Source organism: Prenolepis imparis, unplaced genomic scaffold, assembly GCF_030444845.1.
Source record: "Prenolepis imparis isolate NDT839.2.m4 unplaced genomic scaffold, iyPreImpa1.0 SCAF_1, whole genome shotgun sequence".
Lineage (NCBI taxonomy): Eukaryota > Metazoa > Arthropoda > Insecta > Hymenoptera > Formicidae > Prenolepis > Prenolepis imparis.
Window position 1 is genome coordinate 16,256,980 of NW_028141159.1, and position 12,869 is coordinate 16,269,848.

General features: G+C 30.2%; 3 protein-coding genes and 2 long non-coding RNA genes across 12 annotated transcripts in view; 3 read left to right on the forward strand and 2 right to left on the reverse strand.

The window, feature by feature from the left end:
• Positions 1-1,974, reverse strand: part of Fmr1 (synaptic functional regulator FMR1) — a 58,905-nt gene extending 56,931 nt beyond the window's left edge. Inside the window, exons 1-2 of one of the 7 annotated variants that reach the window (XM_083031524.1) lie at positions 1,599-1,971; positions 1,243-1,292 (exon numbers count right to left, since the gene is read on the reverse strand). The gene's annotated coding sequence lies outside the window, so the exon portion shown is untranslated. Of the gene's footprint in view, positions 1-1,242; positions 1,293-1,598 lie in introns of all 7 variants that reach the window. The other 6 variants (XM_083031531.1, XM_083031538.1, XM_083031554.1 and 3 more) reach the window with 6 other exon arrangements.
• Positions 1,975-2,797: 823 nt separating this feature from the next.
• On the reverse strand, positions 2,798-4,066 carry LOC145932665 (uncharacterized). Its single transcript, XR_014424763.1, has 3 exons — positions 3,726-4,066; positions 3,238-3,338; positions 2,798-2,898 (listed from the first exon to the last, which is right to left on the reverse strand). It is a non-coding gene; the product is annotated as an uncharacterized LOC145932665 (long non-coding RNA).
• An 862-nt stretch (positions 4,067-4,928) lies between these two features.
• On the forward strand, positions 4,929-7,856 carry Orc1 (origin recognition complex subunit 1). 2 transcript variants are annotated; one of them, XM_083031811.1, is made up of 7 exons: positions 4,929-5,142; positions 5,403-5,764; positions 5,858-6,134; positions 6,253-6,518; positions 7,042-7,325; positions 7,402-7,452; positions 7,796-7,856. In XM_083031811.1, exons 1-7 carry the CDS (start codon positions 5,131-5,133, stop codon positions 7,804-7,806), a joined length of 1,263 nt encoding a protein of 420 aa, XP_082887937.1. In that variant the 5' UTR covers positions 4,929-5,130; the 3' UTR covers positions 7,807-7,856. The 2 variants fall into 2 exon arrangements, with proteins under 2 accessions (XP_082887937.1, XP_082887926.1); XM_083031800.1 differs by lacking the exon at positions 7,796-7,856 and having other exon boundaries at positions 7,402-7,686.
• Positions 7,826-9,014, forward strand: LOC145932678 (uncharacterized). The gene is made up of 3 exons (XM_083031821.1): positions 7,826-7,913; positions 8,014-8,253; positions 8,330-9,014. The coding sequence occupies exons 1-3, from the start codon at positions 7,907-7,909 to the stop codon at positions 8,677-8,679; spliced, it is 597 nt and encodes a 198-aa protein (XP_082887947.1). The 5' UTR covers positions 7,826-7,906; the 3' UTR covers positions 8,680-9,014.
• A 1,078-nt stretch (positions 9,015-10,092) lies between these two features.
• On the forward strand, positions 10,093-11,492 carry LOC145941489 (uncharacterized). Its single transcript, XR_014426176.1, has 4 exons — positions 10,093-10,326; positions 10,712-10,806; positions 11,144-11,225; positions 11,310-11,492. It is a non-coding gene; the product is annotated as an uncharacterized LOC145941489 (long non-coding RNA).
• Positions 11,493-12,869: the final 1,377 nt, after the last annotated feature.

The following is a 12,869-nucleotide window of genomic DNA, read 5'->3' on the forward strand; positions in this document are numbered from 1 at the left end:
TTGCCCTGACCTTATTGATAATGCCTCCCAAAATCAAAGTGATAAAATCTATGAATAAATCTTTTTAAGCTCTACAATTGTTATTTAAAATATTATTTCTAAAAATACATTGTTTATACATTGTTTAAGAGATATTCCATTTGTTACATTTAAAATTTAACACCCTGTATATATAATATTACATTTTTAATTAATTCACCATTTATTTGCGACTTTTGGCATATTTAATAGGCAAAGAATTCTAAAAATTGTAGGACGAGCACAATTGTGATACATTATTGTTATTATTGTTATCATTATATGTATAATATATATGCGATACGTGATATTGATAATATATGTTAAGAAAATGGAAAAATGTTCGAATGTTTGAAGATATTTAGTATACCATTGAAAAATCTCACATAATTTAACATAGGTAATATTTTAATTTATCGCAATACTTTTTATAAGTAAAACGACGTGAGAAATCCATAAATTATTTTGTCTTATCTTGCTTATAATTAGATATTTCTAATTAAAATTGCATATAACTAGACATCCAAATATATGTAGTATTAAATGTTTATATTGTGAGAAGTATAAATGAAATATAATATATTAAATATCTTTTAAAGAATTATTCTAAATTATGTTGTATTGATATGCATAAAACTCAGTTACATAATGTAAGACTTATGTATGTAAATGAAGATCACCGCGCTCATGATCTTTCTCAAGAATTAAAAGGTAAATATAAAATAAACTTTTAGATTTGCAGTACATTATCTAAATTTACATAATGTACTACATTATATAGTGAACAAGTTACAATTCACCAACATGAATGAATGGGCTACAAAAAATTAGAATAAATTGGTACATTACGATAAAAAATTATATTAATTATAATTATAAAATTATTTTCACAATTTATAATCACAACTACAAAATAATTAGTCTGTTTTTGGAATAAATTCTTAAAATAAACTAAATTAAATATATTATGAAATGTGTCAATATGTATAATATTATATATTTAAGATGTATTATAAAAAATATTTTTTGTATTCTTCTCTTTCTTTTAAACAGAAGTTTTTCTATATTCTAATTTGTTGTAATCCATCCATTTTGAAGTAACGGAACTATCTACGATCTACAGTCTAAAATCTACAATCTAAATTTATATCTCCTATCTATTTATATCTCATAATCTAATTTTTACAAAACCGTTACCTCGAAATAAAATAATAGTTCACTCACCAATCGATGAAACTTGCAAAGTTGACTGCATGTCACGAAGCTACGTTGATCTGTAACACACAAATAAAATTCAAATTATAGCGTAACGCAAAATAATTAAAATTTCTAAAAATTATCATTGTATCCATTGAATTTTATATTCAACGCGTACAATAATCAACAAATATATAATTAAATAACTGTAGAATATTTGTAAAGACTCTTTTTTTAAATATACATTTTTATAGACACTTGCATATAAACGTTTATATATCAAAAGTATTTTTTTCTAATTCTCTCTTATTTAAACACAAGAATAAAATTAATATATATGCGATTTATAACAATTAAGTACTATAGAAATAATAAATATTTACCACAAGGTTGCTCCGCTGGCGCCCGATGCCTCCCAGGCCTGCTCCTCCTCTCAGGTTGGTCAGGATTGTCTATCGTCGAAGTCCTTTGATTTACACGCGCGATAATTTTAAACTTTAAACGATACTCCCGCACTAAAACGCCCGAAACTTTGTACGATACTCCCGCACTAAAACGCGCGACACTTTTGGACGACACTCCCGCACTAAACGCTCCATTTGCACAGCAATCGAATATGTCGTACAATTAGATGCTTGTGTCGGTTCAATACCAATAATTTTATGCCGGTCATAATGCCGTATCAGATACGGCCATAAATGCTTAATTATATTTCTAATATTTAATAATATCTTTGACTGTTCCCCCTCTTTAATAAATATTAATATTAATGAATATTGATATATTAAGGAATTAATATTATATAAAAGAAATTCCTTTTTTATTATAAACGTCACGAGAATTCGATAAGCAATCGTCTATCATTAATACGCGGCTTGCAATTAACGCGGTTTATTTATTTCATCAAACTACGCGATAATGTAACCGGTCAATATCAAAAATAAGAAATAATAAAGTGAAATAAGGCGTATAATTTGCATTAAAAATTCTAAGATTTTGTCATAAAATAACTTTCTTATCACGAGTCTTTTTGTTTTCTTTTAGTCACGATAAAATGTCCTTTTAAACTCACGTAATTTTAATACAACTTCGTGTAATTGTAGTGTAAAAGTTAACAAGCTATATTAATGAACGGATTACAAAATAATATTAATATAAAATTGTATCAAAGTACATTATAACAATTTGTAATTATAATTTTATAATCATTTACTTTGTAATCACACATCTATAATGATAATTAATCTTTAATGTGTTCTTTATAAAATTAATTAAATTAAATTTACTACATATTATAAAATGTTTTTTAAACTAAAATATTCATATTAATCTGTTATAATTTATTGTAATCCATTCATTTTGAGGTAACGAAACTATCTACAATCTACAGTCTACACAATCTAGATCTACATTTTCACACTCTAATCTCTACAAAATCGTTACCTCGTAATAAAATATTTATTACTTATCAATCGATGGGCAACAATTGACTGAAATTGACTGCAAGCAACGTTGATCTGCAACATATAAATAGAATAAAATTTTATGGTAGCGCCCAAATTTGATTTATTGTAATTAATAAATAAATAATGAATACTCACTTTATAGTTGCTCAGCCGGCGCCCGATGCCTTTCTCAAGCCAACTCCCTTTTCAATTTATCGGTGACATCAGCTACGTTGATCTGTAACATATAAATTAAATCTAAATTGTATAGCAGCGCTTAAATACTTAATATTTCAGAAAATTATTATTGTACGCATTGAATTTTATATTCAATATACAATTCAATGTGTACAATAACAAAATATACATACATATAATTAAATAAATTTATAAATTTTGGAAAAATTTTTATTTTTTATTTAAATCTTTATAAGATGTTTATGTAAAAATATTTTTTTCAAAATTCCTTTTGTTTAAATCATTTAAATAAAGGAACTAAATCATTGCGCGTATTAAAATTTTTCTTTTATTGAATTTGTACAAATAATGATAAAAAAATAATAAATAAATTATTTACCTCATGTGTTAACTCTGTCGTTACTTGTCGTTATTCCATCCCGGACCTCCTCTCTCATCCTTCTCCTTTTTATTTCGCTGTTGCTTTCTTCGTAGCATTCACTAGCGAAAACAAAATTCATTATAATTATAAAGCACGCACTAGCGAAAACAATTAATTACGATTACGCGCGCCCGTACTAATCACACTCAAATACAATAATTATTAATTATTAACGAGCGCGACACTTGGCAGGATGGCAGTTTCGATTTTAATGATTGCTGGCGACGCGTACATGATTACGGCGGGAAAATAACACGGAAAACGCGCGCGAGACTGGATTTTCGCGCTCTCTTCCGGTATCTCTAGACAACTTCGTATGCGTGCCAACAACGGAAATTAACAGCAAATCATCAATGATTGCACAAACACCGTATTTATACGCTACATGGTCGATACGTTTAATCGCTTATTAATCGAATTAAATAATTGTGTGAATTGATACTTACTAATCACTTTTGTAATACATTATGATTGTGATCTTTTTCAGGCTCGATGTTCACGGTCTCTTTTGCGATCTTTCGGAAGAACGAACGTTAAGATTCGCGGCCGACGAGGTCAATCTCACGCATGCGATCGCGATCACGATATCGATACACGCGACGCGATCCGATTTATATGATAAGTGATAATTAACGACGTAAAGATACTAATTAATATACTCGCACTCGTACTTTCGCGGACCGGCTATGCTATGAGTGCGCGAACGTTGATCATGAACAATGCGAAAGTGTACCAGAGGGCAGCATTCTAGATTGTTGTGTTCGGAAATCCGTCCGTCAAAGTGCAGAATTTGACCGACCAATCGGAGACCGAGGATCTCTTTGTCCTGATTGGTCAATCGAGCGCTTCACTCTAGGTGAATATATTTTCGAGATTGGTTATTCGTCATTCCTTCTAATCTTCAAACTTTTACATGGCAGCGTTATTCAATTGATGCCAATTCAAACCGTAGAAGTAGATTCAAGATTTATTTTAAACGATAATATCAAAGAATTATTGAGACGATCTCTAGAAAACTTCGTATGCATGCCAACAACGGAAATTAACACAGCAAATCATCTATGATTGCACAAACACCGTATTTATATGCTACATGGTCGATACGTTTAATCGCTTATTAATCGAATTAAATAATTGTGTGAATTGATACTAATCACTTGTACATACATTATGATTGTGATTTTTTTCAGGCTCGATGTTCGCGGTCTCTTATTGCGATATCTTTCGGGAGAACGAACGTTGAGCGAGATTCGCGACCGACGAGGTCAATCTCACGCGTGCGATCGCGATCACGATATCGATACACGCGACGCGATCCGATTTATATGATAAGTGATAATTAACGACGTAAAGATACTAATTAATATACTCACACTCGTACTTTCGTGGACCGGCTATGAGTGCGCGAACGTTGATCGACGCACGAATCACGAACAATGCGAGAGTGTACCAGAGGGCAGCATGCTAGACAGTGTCAGCGTTGCCAATTTCAGGTCGCGGAACGCAACACGTGGTCACGTGGGTTGTTGTCGAGGGGTGGGGGGTGCGCGCGCTTACACGTCCGCGGCGCACCGGGGCGCGCATCCCCTCCCGACTCAGCCCCCCCACCATGCACCCCCACTCCGCGACCGAATTCGCGCCCGCGTGACGCAGCGCCACTTGAAGGTTAAAGTCGATTCAAAGATTCAAAGTTGAACGCGCCGCACGCATTGATACGCGCTCTCTCCCCCGCACCGTGTCAAAGAATTATTGAAACGAAAAAGGACGCAGAGAGCAAGAATAAAAGTAAAATATATTCCACTTCAAAAATTTTGGTTTTTAAAAATTCTTAATGCTGAAACTGTCAGGTGAATGAATATGGAGGTTAGTATTGTATGTCAAAGATTTTTTAGAGTAGCATTTCTCAATATTAAAAGAATTATACCACTTCTTATTGACCAATATTTGAAATACTACTACAATTTATATATATATTAAATAATAAATTTTCATTACACATCACTTAATGCATCTAAGCTATAATACTAATTGGCTTTTCCTCTTTTAATTGATATCATTTGGACCTCTTTTTTAATAATTATAGTATTTTAACTGTATTTAATAAGTATGAATCAATAATACAGAAAAATGAGAAGAAGACTAAAGTTGGTAGGACAGAGACTGTGCGCAAGGTTACCAAAACTTTGTTAAAATCTAAACAAAGAGACAAAGATGTAAAGAATGCTTTTGAATCAGCATTAGAGAAAGATTTAAACAATACTGTGCACACACCCACAAAATCTCATCGTGCATCACTAAAGCATGATTCTTTGACACCATCTGTGAAAATAAGGACTAAAGCCTTGGCTAAACCAGTTACACCATTACAAGAAGCCAGAATGAGGTTACATGTCAGTGCAGTGCCAAAGTCACTGCCTTGCAGAGAAGAACAATTCAATGATATTTATACATTTTTAGAAAGTAAATTAATGGATAATAGCGGAGGGTAAATTTAATCTATAATTATAATTTAATATTTATTTTTATTTACTTAGTTTTATTTATTTACTAAAATATTGTGTATAAATATTAATTGCAGATGTATCTACATAAGTGGTGTCCCAGGTACAGGCAAAACTGCTACTGTAAATGAAATTGTAAAATGTTTAAAAAGATCGGTGGAAAAGGGTAAATTAGACTACTTTGAATTTATTGAAATTAATGGTATGAAATTATCTGATCCCAGACAAGCCTATGTTCAGATTCTAAAGCAATTATCTGGAAAAGTTTTAACATGGGAACAAGCATATAATGTACTAGAAAAGAAATTCAGCAGCAACGTTAAGAGACCAATGACATTGTTACTCGTAGATGAGGTATGCTAATATATATTTTTTATTTCTTATTTAATTAATTTTTTAGATTTGCATTGGCACATTTTTATATTTCATTATTTATTTTATTGCATTAATTTTCTTGATTTGTATTTTATAGCTTGATTTATTATGTACAAAACGACAAGATGTGATATATAATTTATTAGATTGGCCTGCTAAAATCTGTGCTCGATTAATAGTCATTACTATTGCAAATACTATGGATCTCCCAGAAAGAGTTTTAATGGGTAGAGTCACATCACGATTAGGTCTTACTCGAGTAACTTTTCAACCATACAATTATAAGCAATTGCAAGAGATAGTATTGACTAGACTTAAAGATATAAATATTTTCAAAAATGAAGCTTTACAGTTAATTGCACGGTGAGCATTATATTCAGTTTTTATATTTTTTTATTTATAAATATTTTGTTTGCATTTTATATATATATATGTTGTATTTGCATGCATGTGCACATATTTTGAATGCATTATTATATAATATTATGCAGAATATATTTAAAATATTTTTGATCAAATCGTTATATTTTACAAATTATACTAATTTTTTTAGTAATATAAAATTATAATGTCGCAAATTAATGATATAATAATAATAAAAAATATATAATGAAGACGATAAATCTCTAAATTATTAAAATTATATTACTCTAATGGATTAAATATATCTATATGATATATATAGTATATATGTAAATGAATAGTTATGTATAATGCGTGTGTGAGATGTTCTATTTTTTATAAAAAAGTTTTTTCAAAAGCGCTAAATATTTATAGATCACTTTTTTATTTACGAAGAGTTATTCAACGAATAAAATTGATTGAATTTGAATAAACATTTTAAGAATACAATATCTTTATACAATCTTGTGTTTTTTATATATAGAAAAATATCTGCGGTATCGGGTGATGCTCGTCGTGCTTTGGACATTTGTCGTCGTGCAGCAGAAATTACCGAAATACGCAACGGTGATACAGTGACAATACATGATGTAAACGAAGCTTTGTCAGAGATGATAACAAATCCAAAAGTTCAAGCAATAAGACATTGTTCGAAATTTGAACAGATATTCTTGCACGCCGTATGTTCAGAAGTTACACGAACTGGTGTTGAAGAAGTTTGTTTTATAAATGTTTACAAACAGTTCGAATTTTTATGTTCCTTTGATGGTTTGTATATAGACAATTAATATAAAAATGATATAAAAAATTTTACATTTTTCTGATTGCTTTTATCTTTTTTTAGGCTATGAAACACCCAATATCACTCAAACACTTGATATTTGCACAAAATTAGGTGACTACAGATTGTTAATATACGAATATTCCGGTAGCAATATACATCAAAAAATTCTATTAAATGTGTCAAAAGATGATATACATTATGCGTTACAAAAAGTTGATTTCGATTAAGGATAAGTTTTAAATGAATGTCTAATTTATTTTATTATAAAGAGAGAGAGAGAGAGAGAGGATGTCAAACATCTTCCTGTAATATCATAATGTATGAAAGTAGAATAAAATATAATTTTTTATAAACTTATTTATATCTATTTTATATATATATCATGTTGCGACAGAATTTAGTAAATAAATGTGTGTGCTCAGACATATTATATCTATTGAACTATATTATACAGCTAGAAGCTAATCTATTATTGGAAAAATTACACAACTCAAGTTCATGGCTCAACCCTTCCACTCATTCATGTAAATAGTCTGTTGTACATTTTTGGTCTGCATCCTTCAATATGTCGTGTAAGTAATATATTATTTGTTTTCTTTTAAGTTTAAATAAATATATTAACTATTTGTAAAATATTTATAATAAATTTATATAAATATATGTATAATTTAGTAATAAATGATGATAATATCGAGGAAAATATTTTCTCATTATATAATGCTCAAAAATGGAAAGAAATCACTGCTTTATCTTGCATTAATGACATCAAGATCTGTAAATTATCATGGGTATTGCCTGATATAAATGATTTACATTGGATGAATAAGATTGTAAGAAAATATAATTTATTTGGAATTGCAAGCATTGGTTGTGGTTGTGGATTACTAGAATGGTTATTACAAAAATATTCAGGTAAGTTTTTAAAATAAAGTATATTATATATTGTAACAATATATACTTTTAGTTTTTTTAATGATGTATTTTTAAGGATTAGACGTACTGGGTATAGAATTGGATAGTTCCTGGTGGAACAGCAAATATTCTCCACCACAATTCTTGAAAAATATTATTTTTATTGAAAAAGAGTCAGTGAATTTTCAAGTACCAAAGCGATATGCTATGTTATTTTGCTACTTTAATAATAGTACCGCATTCTGCAATTATATAGAAAATTACAAAGGCAATTTAATTCTCGTTATTGGACCTGCGCAAGGGAATAATTGTACAACAGATCCACTACCATTTGATAAAAAATTTGAAGAATATAATTGGAAATTAATAAATAAGAAAAAACTTGTACATTCAAACAATTACATTACTGCATACACTAAACAATAAAGACTAAGATGTGAATGATAGAAATTATAAATTATAAAATCCGATTAAATAACACTTTTTCTAATTATGCAAGAAATAATTGAAGAAAATTTTTATGAGGAAAAATATAACTACTTACTTTAAAACAAAACACACAAAAACTATGAAATTACAATTTTAAGGATTAACAGAACTGATAAGAAAACTCTGATGAGAGAACGATTTTTATAAAATAATTAGACATCGTTGTTTATGGTGAAGAACAATAAACGAATTAATATGAAAAAGACTAAATGTAATTCAAAAACATATAAAGATCATATAAAGATTAGAGGTTAACACAGGTTAGCAGGAATGACAAACAAACTTGCCAACCTTACCCCACCAATAAACTCCGTAACGAAGCGCACAAACATCAAAATTAATTCGAAATAAAAGAAAGAGAATATTCGGCATACATTTATTTTACGATACATTCTACGATGGGAATAAATACGACATTCAGTATATTTAACTTGTACAATTAAACAACTCATAAGTATATCGAGGTGACAATTTTGTTTGAGATTTATATCTCGCGCGCGTGAAGTAGATATCGAAAATCGATAGAAAATATATCGATAATAAAATATCGCAAGCACGCAGCAAGACGGATGCTGGCTGAAGTGGGACGCATTCGTGAAAGTGAGAGGTGAGAGGTAAGAGGTAAGCCAATAATTGTTAATATATATTTCAATAATTTTTGACTGAGTGGCATATAAATACGGCATCAAGCAATTATGTAAGGCATATCATATTGTCATTCGCACGACACTCGAACAGGCAGGCAACGACGCGACGCGTTTTATACACAACAAAATAAGCTTTTTATTATATTGTTGTACATTAAACATCGCGGCATTGCGTAGTTTCCGAGACGCGATCGTGAAAAATATTACAATCATAATGTAAATACAAGTGATTAGTAAGTATCAATCCACACAATTATTTAAAAGCTATTAAACATATACATGTATATCGACCGTGTAGCGTATAAATATACTGTGTTTGTGCAATCATAGATGATTGCTGTTAATTTCCGCTGTTGGTACGCATACAAAGTTGTCTGGAGATCGACCCAATAATTCTTTGATATTATCGTTTAAAATAAATCTTGAATCTACTTCTACGGTTTGAATTGGCATCAATTGAATAACGCTGCCATGTAAAAGTTTGAAGATTAGAAGGAATGACGAATAACCAATCTCGAAAATATATTCACCTAGAGTGAAGCGCTCGATTGACCAATCAGGACAAAGAGATCCTCGGTCTCCGATTGGTCGGTCAAATTCTGCACTTTGACGGACGGATTTTCGAACACAACAATCTAGAATGCTGCCCTCTGGTACACTTTCGCATTGTTCGTGATGAACGTTCGCGCACTCATAGCATAGCCGGCCGCGAAAGTACGAGTGCGAGTATATTAATTAGTATCTTTACGTCGTTAATTATCACTTATCATATAAATCGGATCGCGTCGCGTGTATCGATATCGTGATCGCGATCGCACGCGTGAGATTGACCTCGTCGGCCGCGAATCTCAACGTTCGTTCTTCCGAAAGATCGCAAAAGAGACCGTGAACATCGAGCCTGAAAAAGATCACAATCATAATGTATTACAAGTGATTAGTAAGTATCAATTCACACAATTATTTAATTCGATTAATAAGCGATTAAATGTATCGACCATGTAGCGTATAAATACGGTGTTTGTGCAATCATTGATGATTTGCTGTTAATTTCCGTTGTTGGCATGCATACGAAGTTGTCTAGAGATACCGGAAGAGAGCGCGAACATCCAGTCTCGCGCGCGTTTTCCGCGTTATTTTCCCGCCGTAATCATGTGCGCGTCGCCAGCAATCATTAAAGTCGAAACTGCCATCCTGCCAAGTGTCGCGCTCGTTAATAATTAATAATTATTGTATTTGAGTGTGATTAGTACGGGCGCGCGTAATCGTAATTAATTGTTTTCGCTAGTGCGCGCTTAATTATAAATGAATTTTGTTTTCGCTAGTGAGTGCTACGAAGAAAGCAACAGCGAAATAAAAAGGAGAAGAAGAGAGGAGATCCGGGATGGAATAACAAGTGACGACAGAGTTAACACATGAGGTAAATAATTTATTTATTATTTATTTATCATTATTTGTACAAATTCAATAAAAGAAAAATTTTAATACGCGTAATGATTTAGTTCCTTTATTTAAATGATTTAAACAAAAGAAATTTTGAAAAAAGTATTTTTACATAAACATCTTATAAAGATTTAAATAAAAAATAATAATTTTTCCAAAATTTATAAATTTATTTAATTATATGTATGTATATTTTGTTATTGTTCGCATTGAATTGTATATTGAATATAAAATTCAATGCGTACAATAATAATTTTCTGAAATATTAAGTATTTAAGCACTGCTACAATTTAGATTTAATTTATATGTTACAGATCAACGTAGCTGACGTCACCGATAAACTTAAAGGGGAGGTGCCCTGGGGAAGGCATCGGGCGCCGACCGAGCAACTGTAAAGTGAGTATTCATTATTTATTTATTAATTACAATAAATCAAATTTGGGCGCCACCATAAAATTTTATTCTATTTATATGTTGCAGATCAACGTTGCTTGCAGTCAATTTCAGTCAATTGTTGCCCATCGATTGATAAGTAATAAATATTTTATTACGAGGTAACGATTTTGTAGAGATTAGAGTGTGAAAATGTAGATCTAGATTGTGTAGACTGTAGATTGTAGATAGTTTCGTTACCTCAAAATGAATGGATTACAATAAATTATAACAGATTAAAATGAATATTTTAGTTTATAAAACATTTTATAATATGTAGTGAATTTAACTTAATTTATTTTATAAAGAACACATTAAGGATTAATTATCATTATAGATGTGTGATTATACAAAGTAAATGATTATAAAATTATAATTACAAATTGTTATAATGTACTTTCATACAATTTTATATTAATATTATTTTGTAATCCATTCATTAATATAGCTTGTTAACTTTTACACTACAATTACACGAAGTTGTATTAAAATTACGTGAGTTTAAAAGGATTTTATCGTGACTAAAAGAAAACAAAAAGACTCGTGATAAGAAAGTTATTTTATGACAAAATCTTAGAATTTTTAATGCAAATTATACGCCTTATTTCACTTTATTATTTCTTATTTTTGAAATTGACCGATTACATTATCGCGTAGTTTGATGAAATAAATAAACCGCATTAATTGCAAGCCGCATATTAATGATAGACGATTGCTTATCGAGTTCTCGTGATGACGTTTATAATAGAAAAAGGAATTTCTTTTATATAATATTAATTCCTTAATATATCAATATTCATTAATATTAATATTTATTAAAAAGGGGGAACAGTCAAAGATATTATTAAATATTAGAAATATAATTAAGCATTTACGGCCGTATCTGATACGGCATTATGACCAGCATAAAATTATTCGTATTGAACCGACACAAGCATCTATTGTACGACATATTCGAATGCCGTGCAAATAGGGAGCGTTTAGTGCGGGAGTGTCGTCTAAAAGTGTCGCGCGTTTTAGTGCGGGAGTATCGTCCAAAGTTTCGGGCGTTTTAGTGCGGGAGTGTCGTTTAAAGTTTAAAGTTTAAAATTATCGCGCGTGTAAATCAAAGGACTTCGACAATAGACAATTCTGACCAACCTGAGAGGAGGAGCAGGCCTGGGAGGCATCGGGCGCCAGCGGAGCAACCTTGTGGTAAATATTTATTATTTGTATAGTACTTAATTGTTATAATATATCGCATATATATTAATTTTATTCTTGTGTTTAAATTATTTAAATAAGAGAGAATTAGAAGAAAATACTTTTGATATATAAACGTTTATATGCAAGTTTCTATAAAAATGTATATTTAAAAAAATAGTCTTTACAAAATTTCAACAGTTATTTAATTATATATTTGTTGATTATTGTACGCGTTGAATATAAAATTCAATGGATACAATGATAATTTTTAAAAATTTTAATTATTTTGCGCTGCTATAATTTGAATTCTATTTGTGTGTTACAGATCAACGTAGCTTCGTGACATGCAGTCAACTTTGCTGTTTCATCGATTGGTGAGTGAACTATTATTTTATTTCGAGGTAACGGTTTTGTAAAAATTAT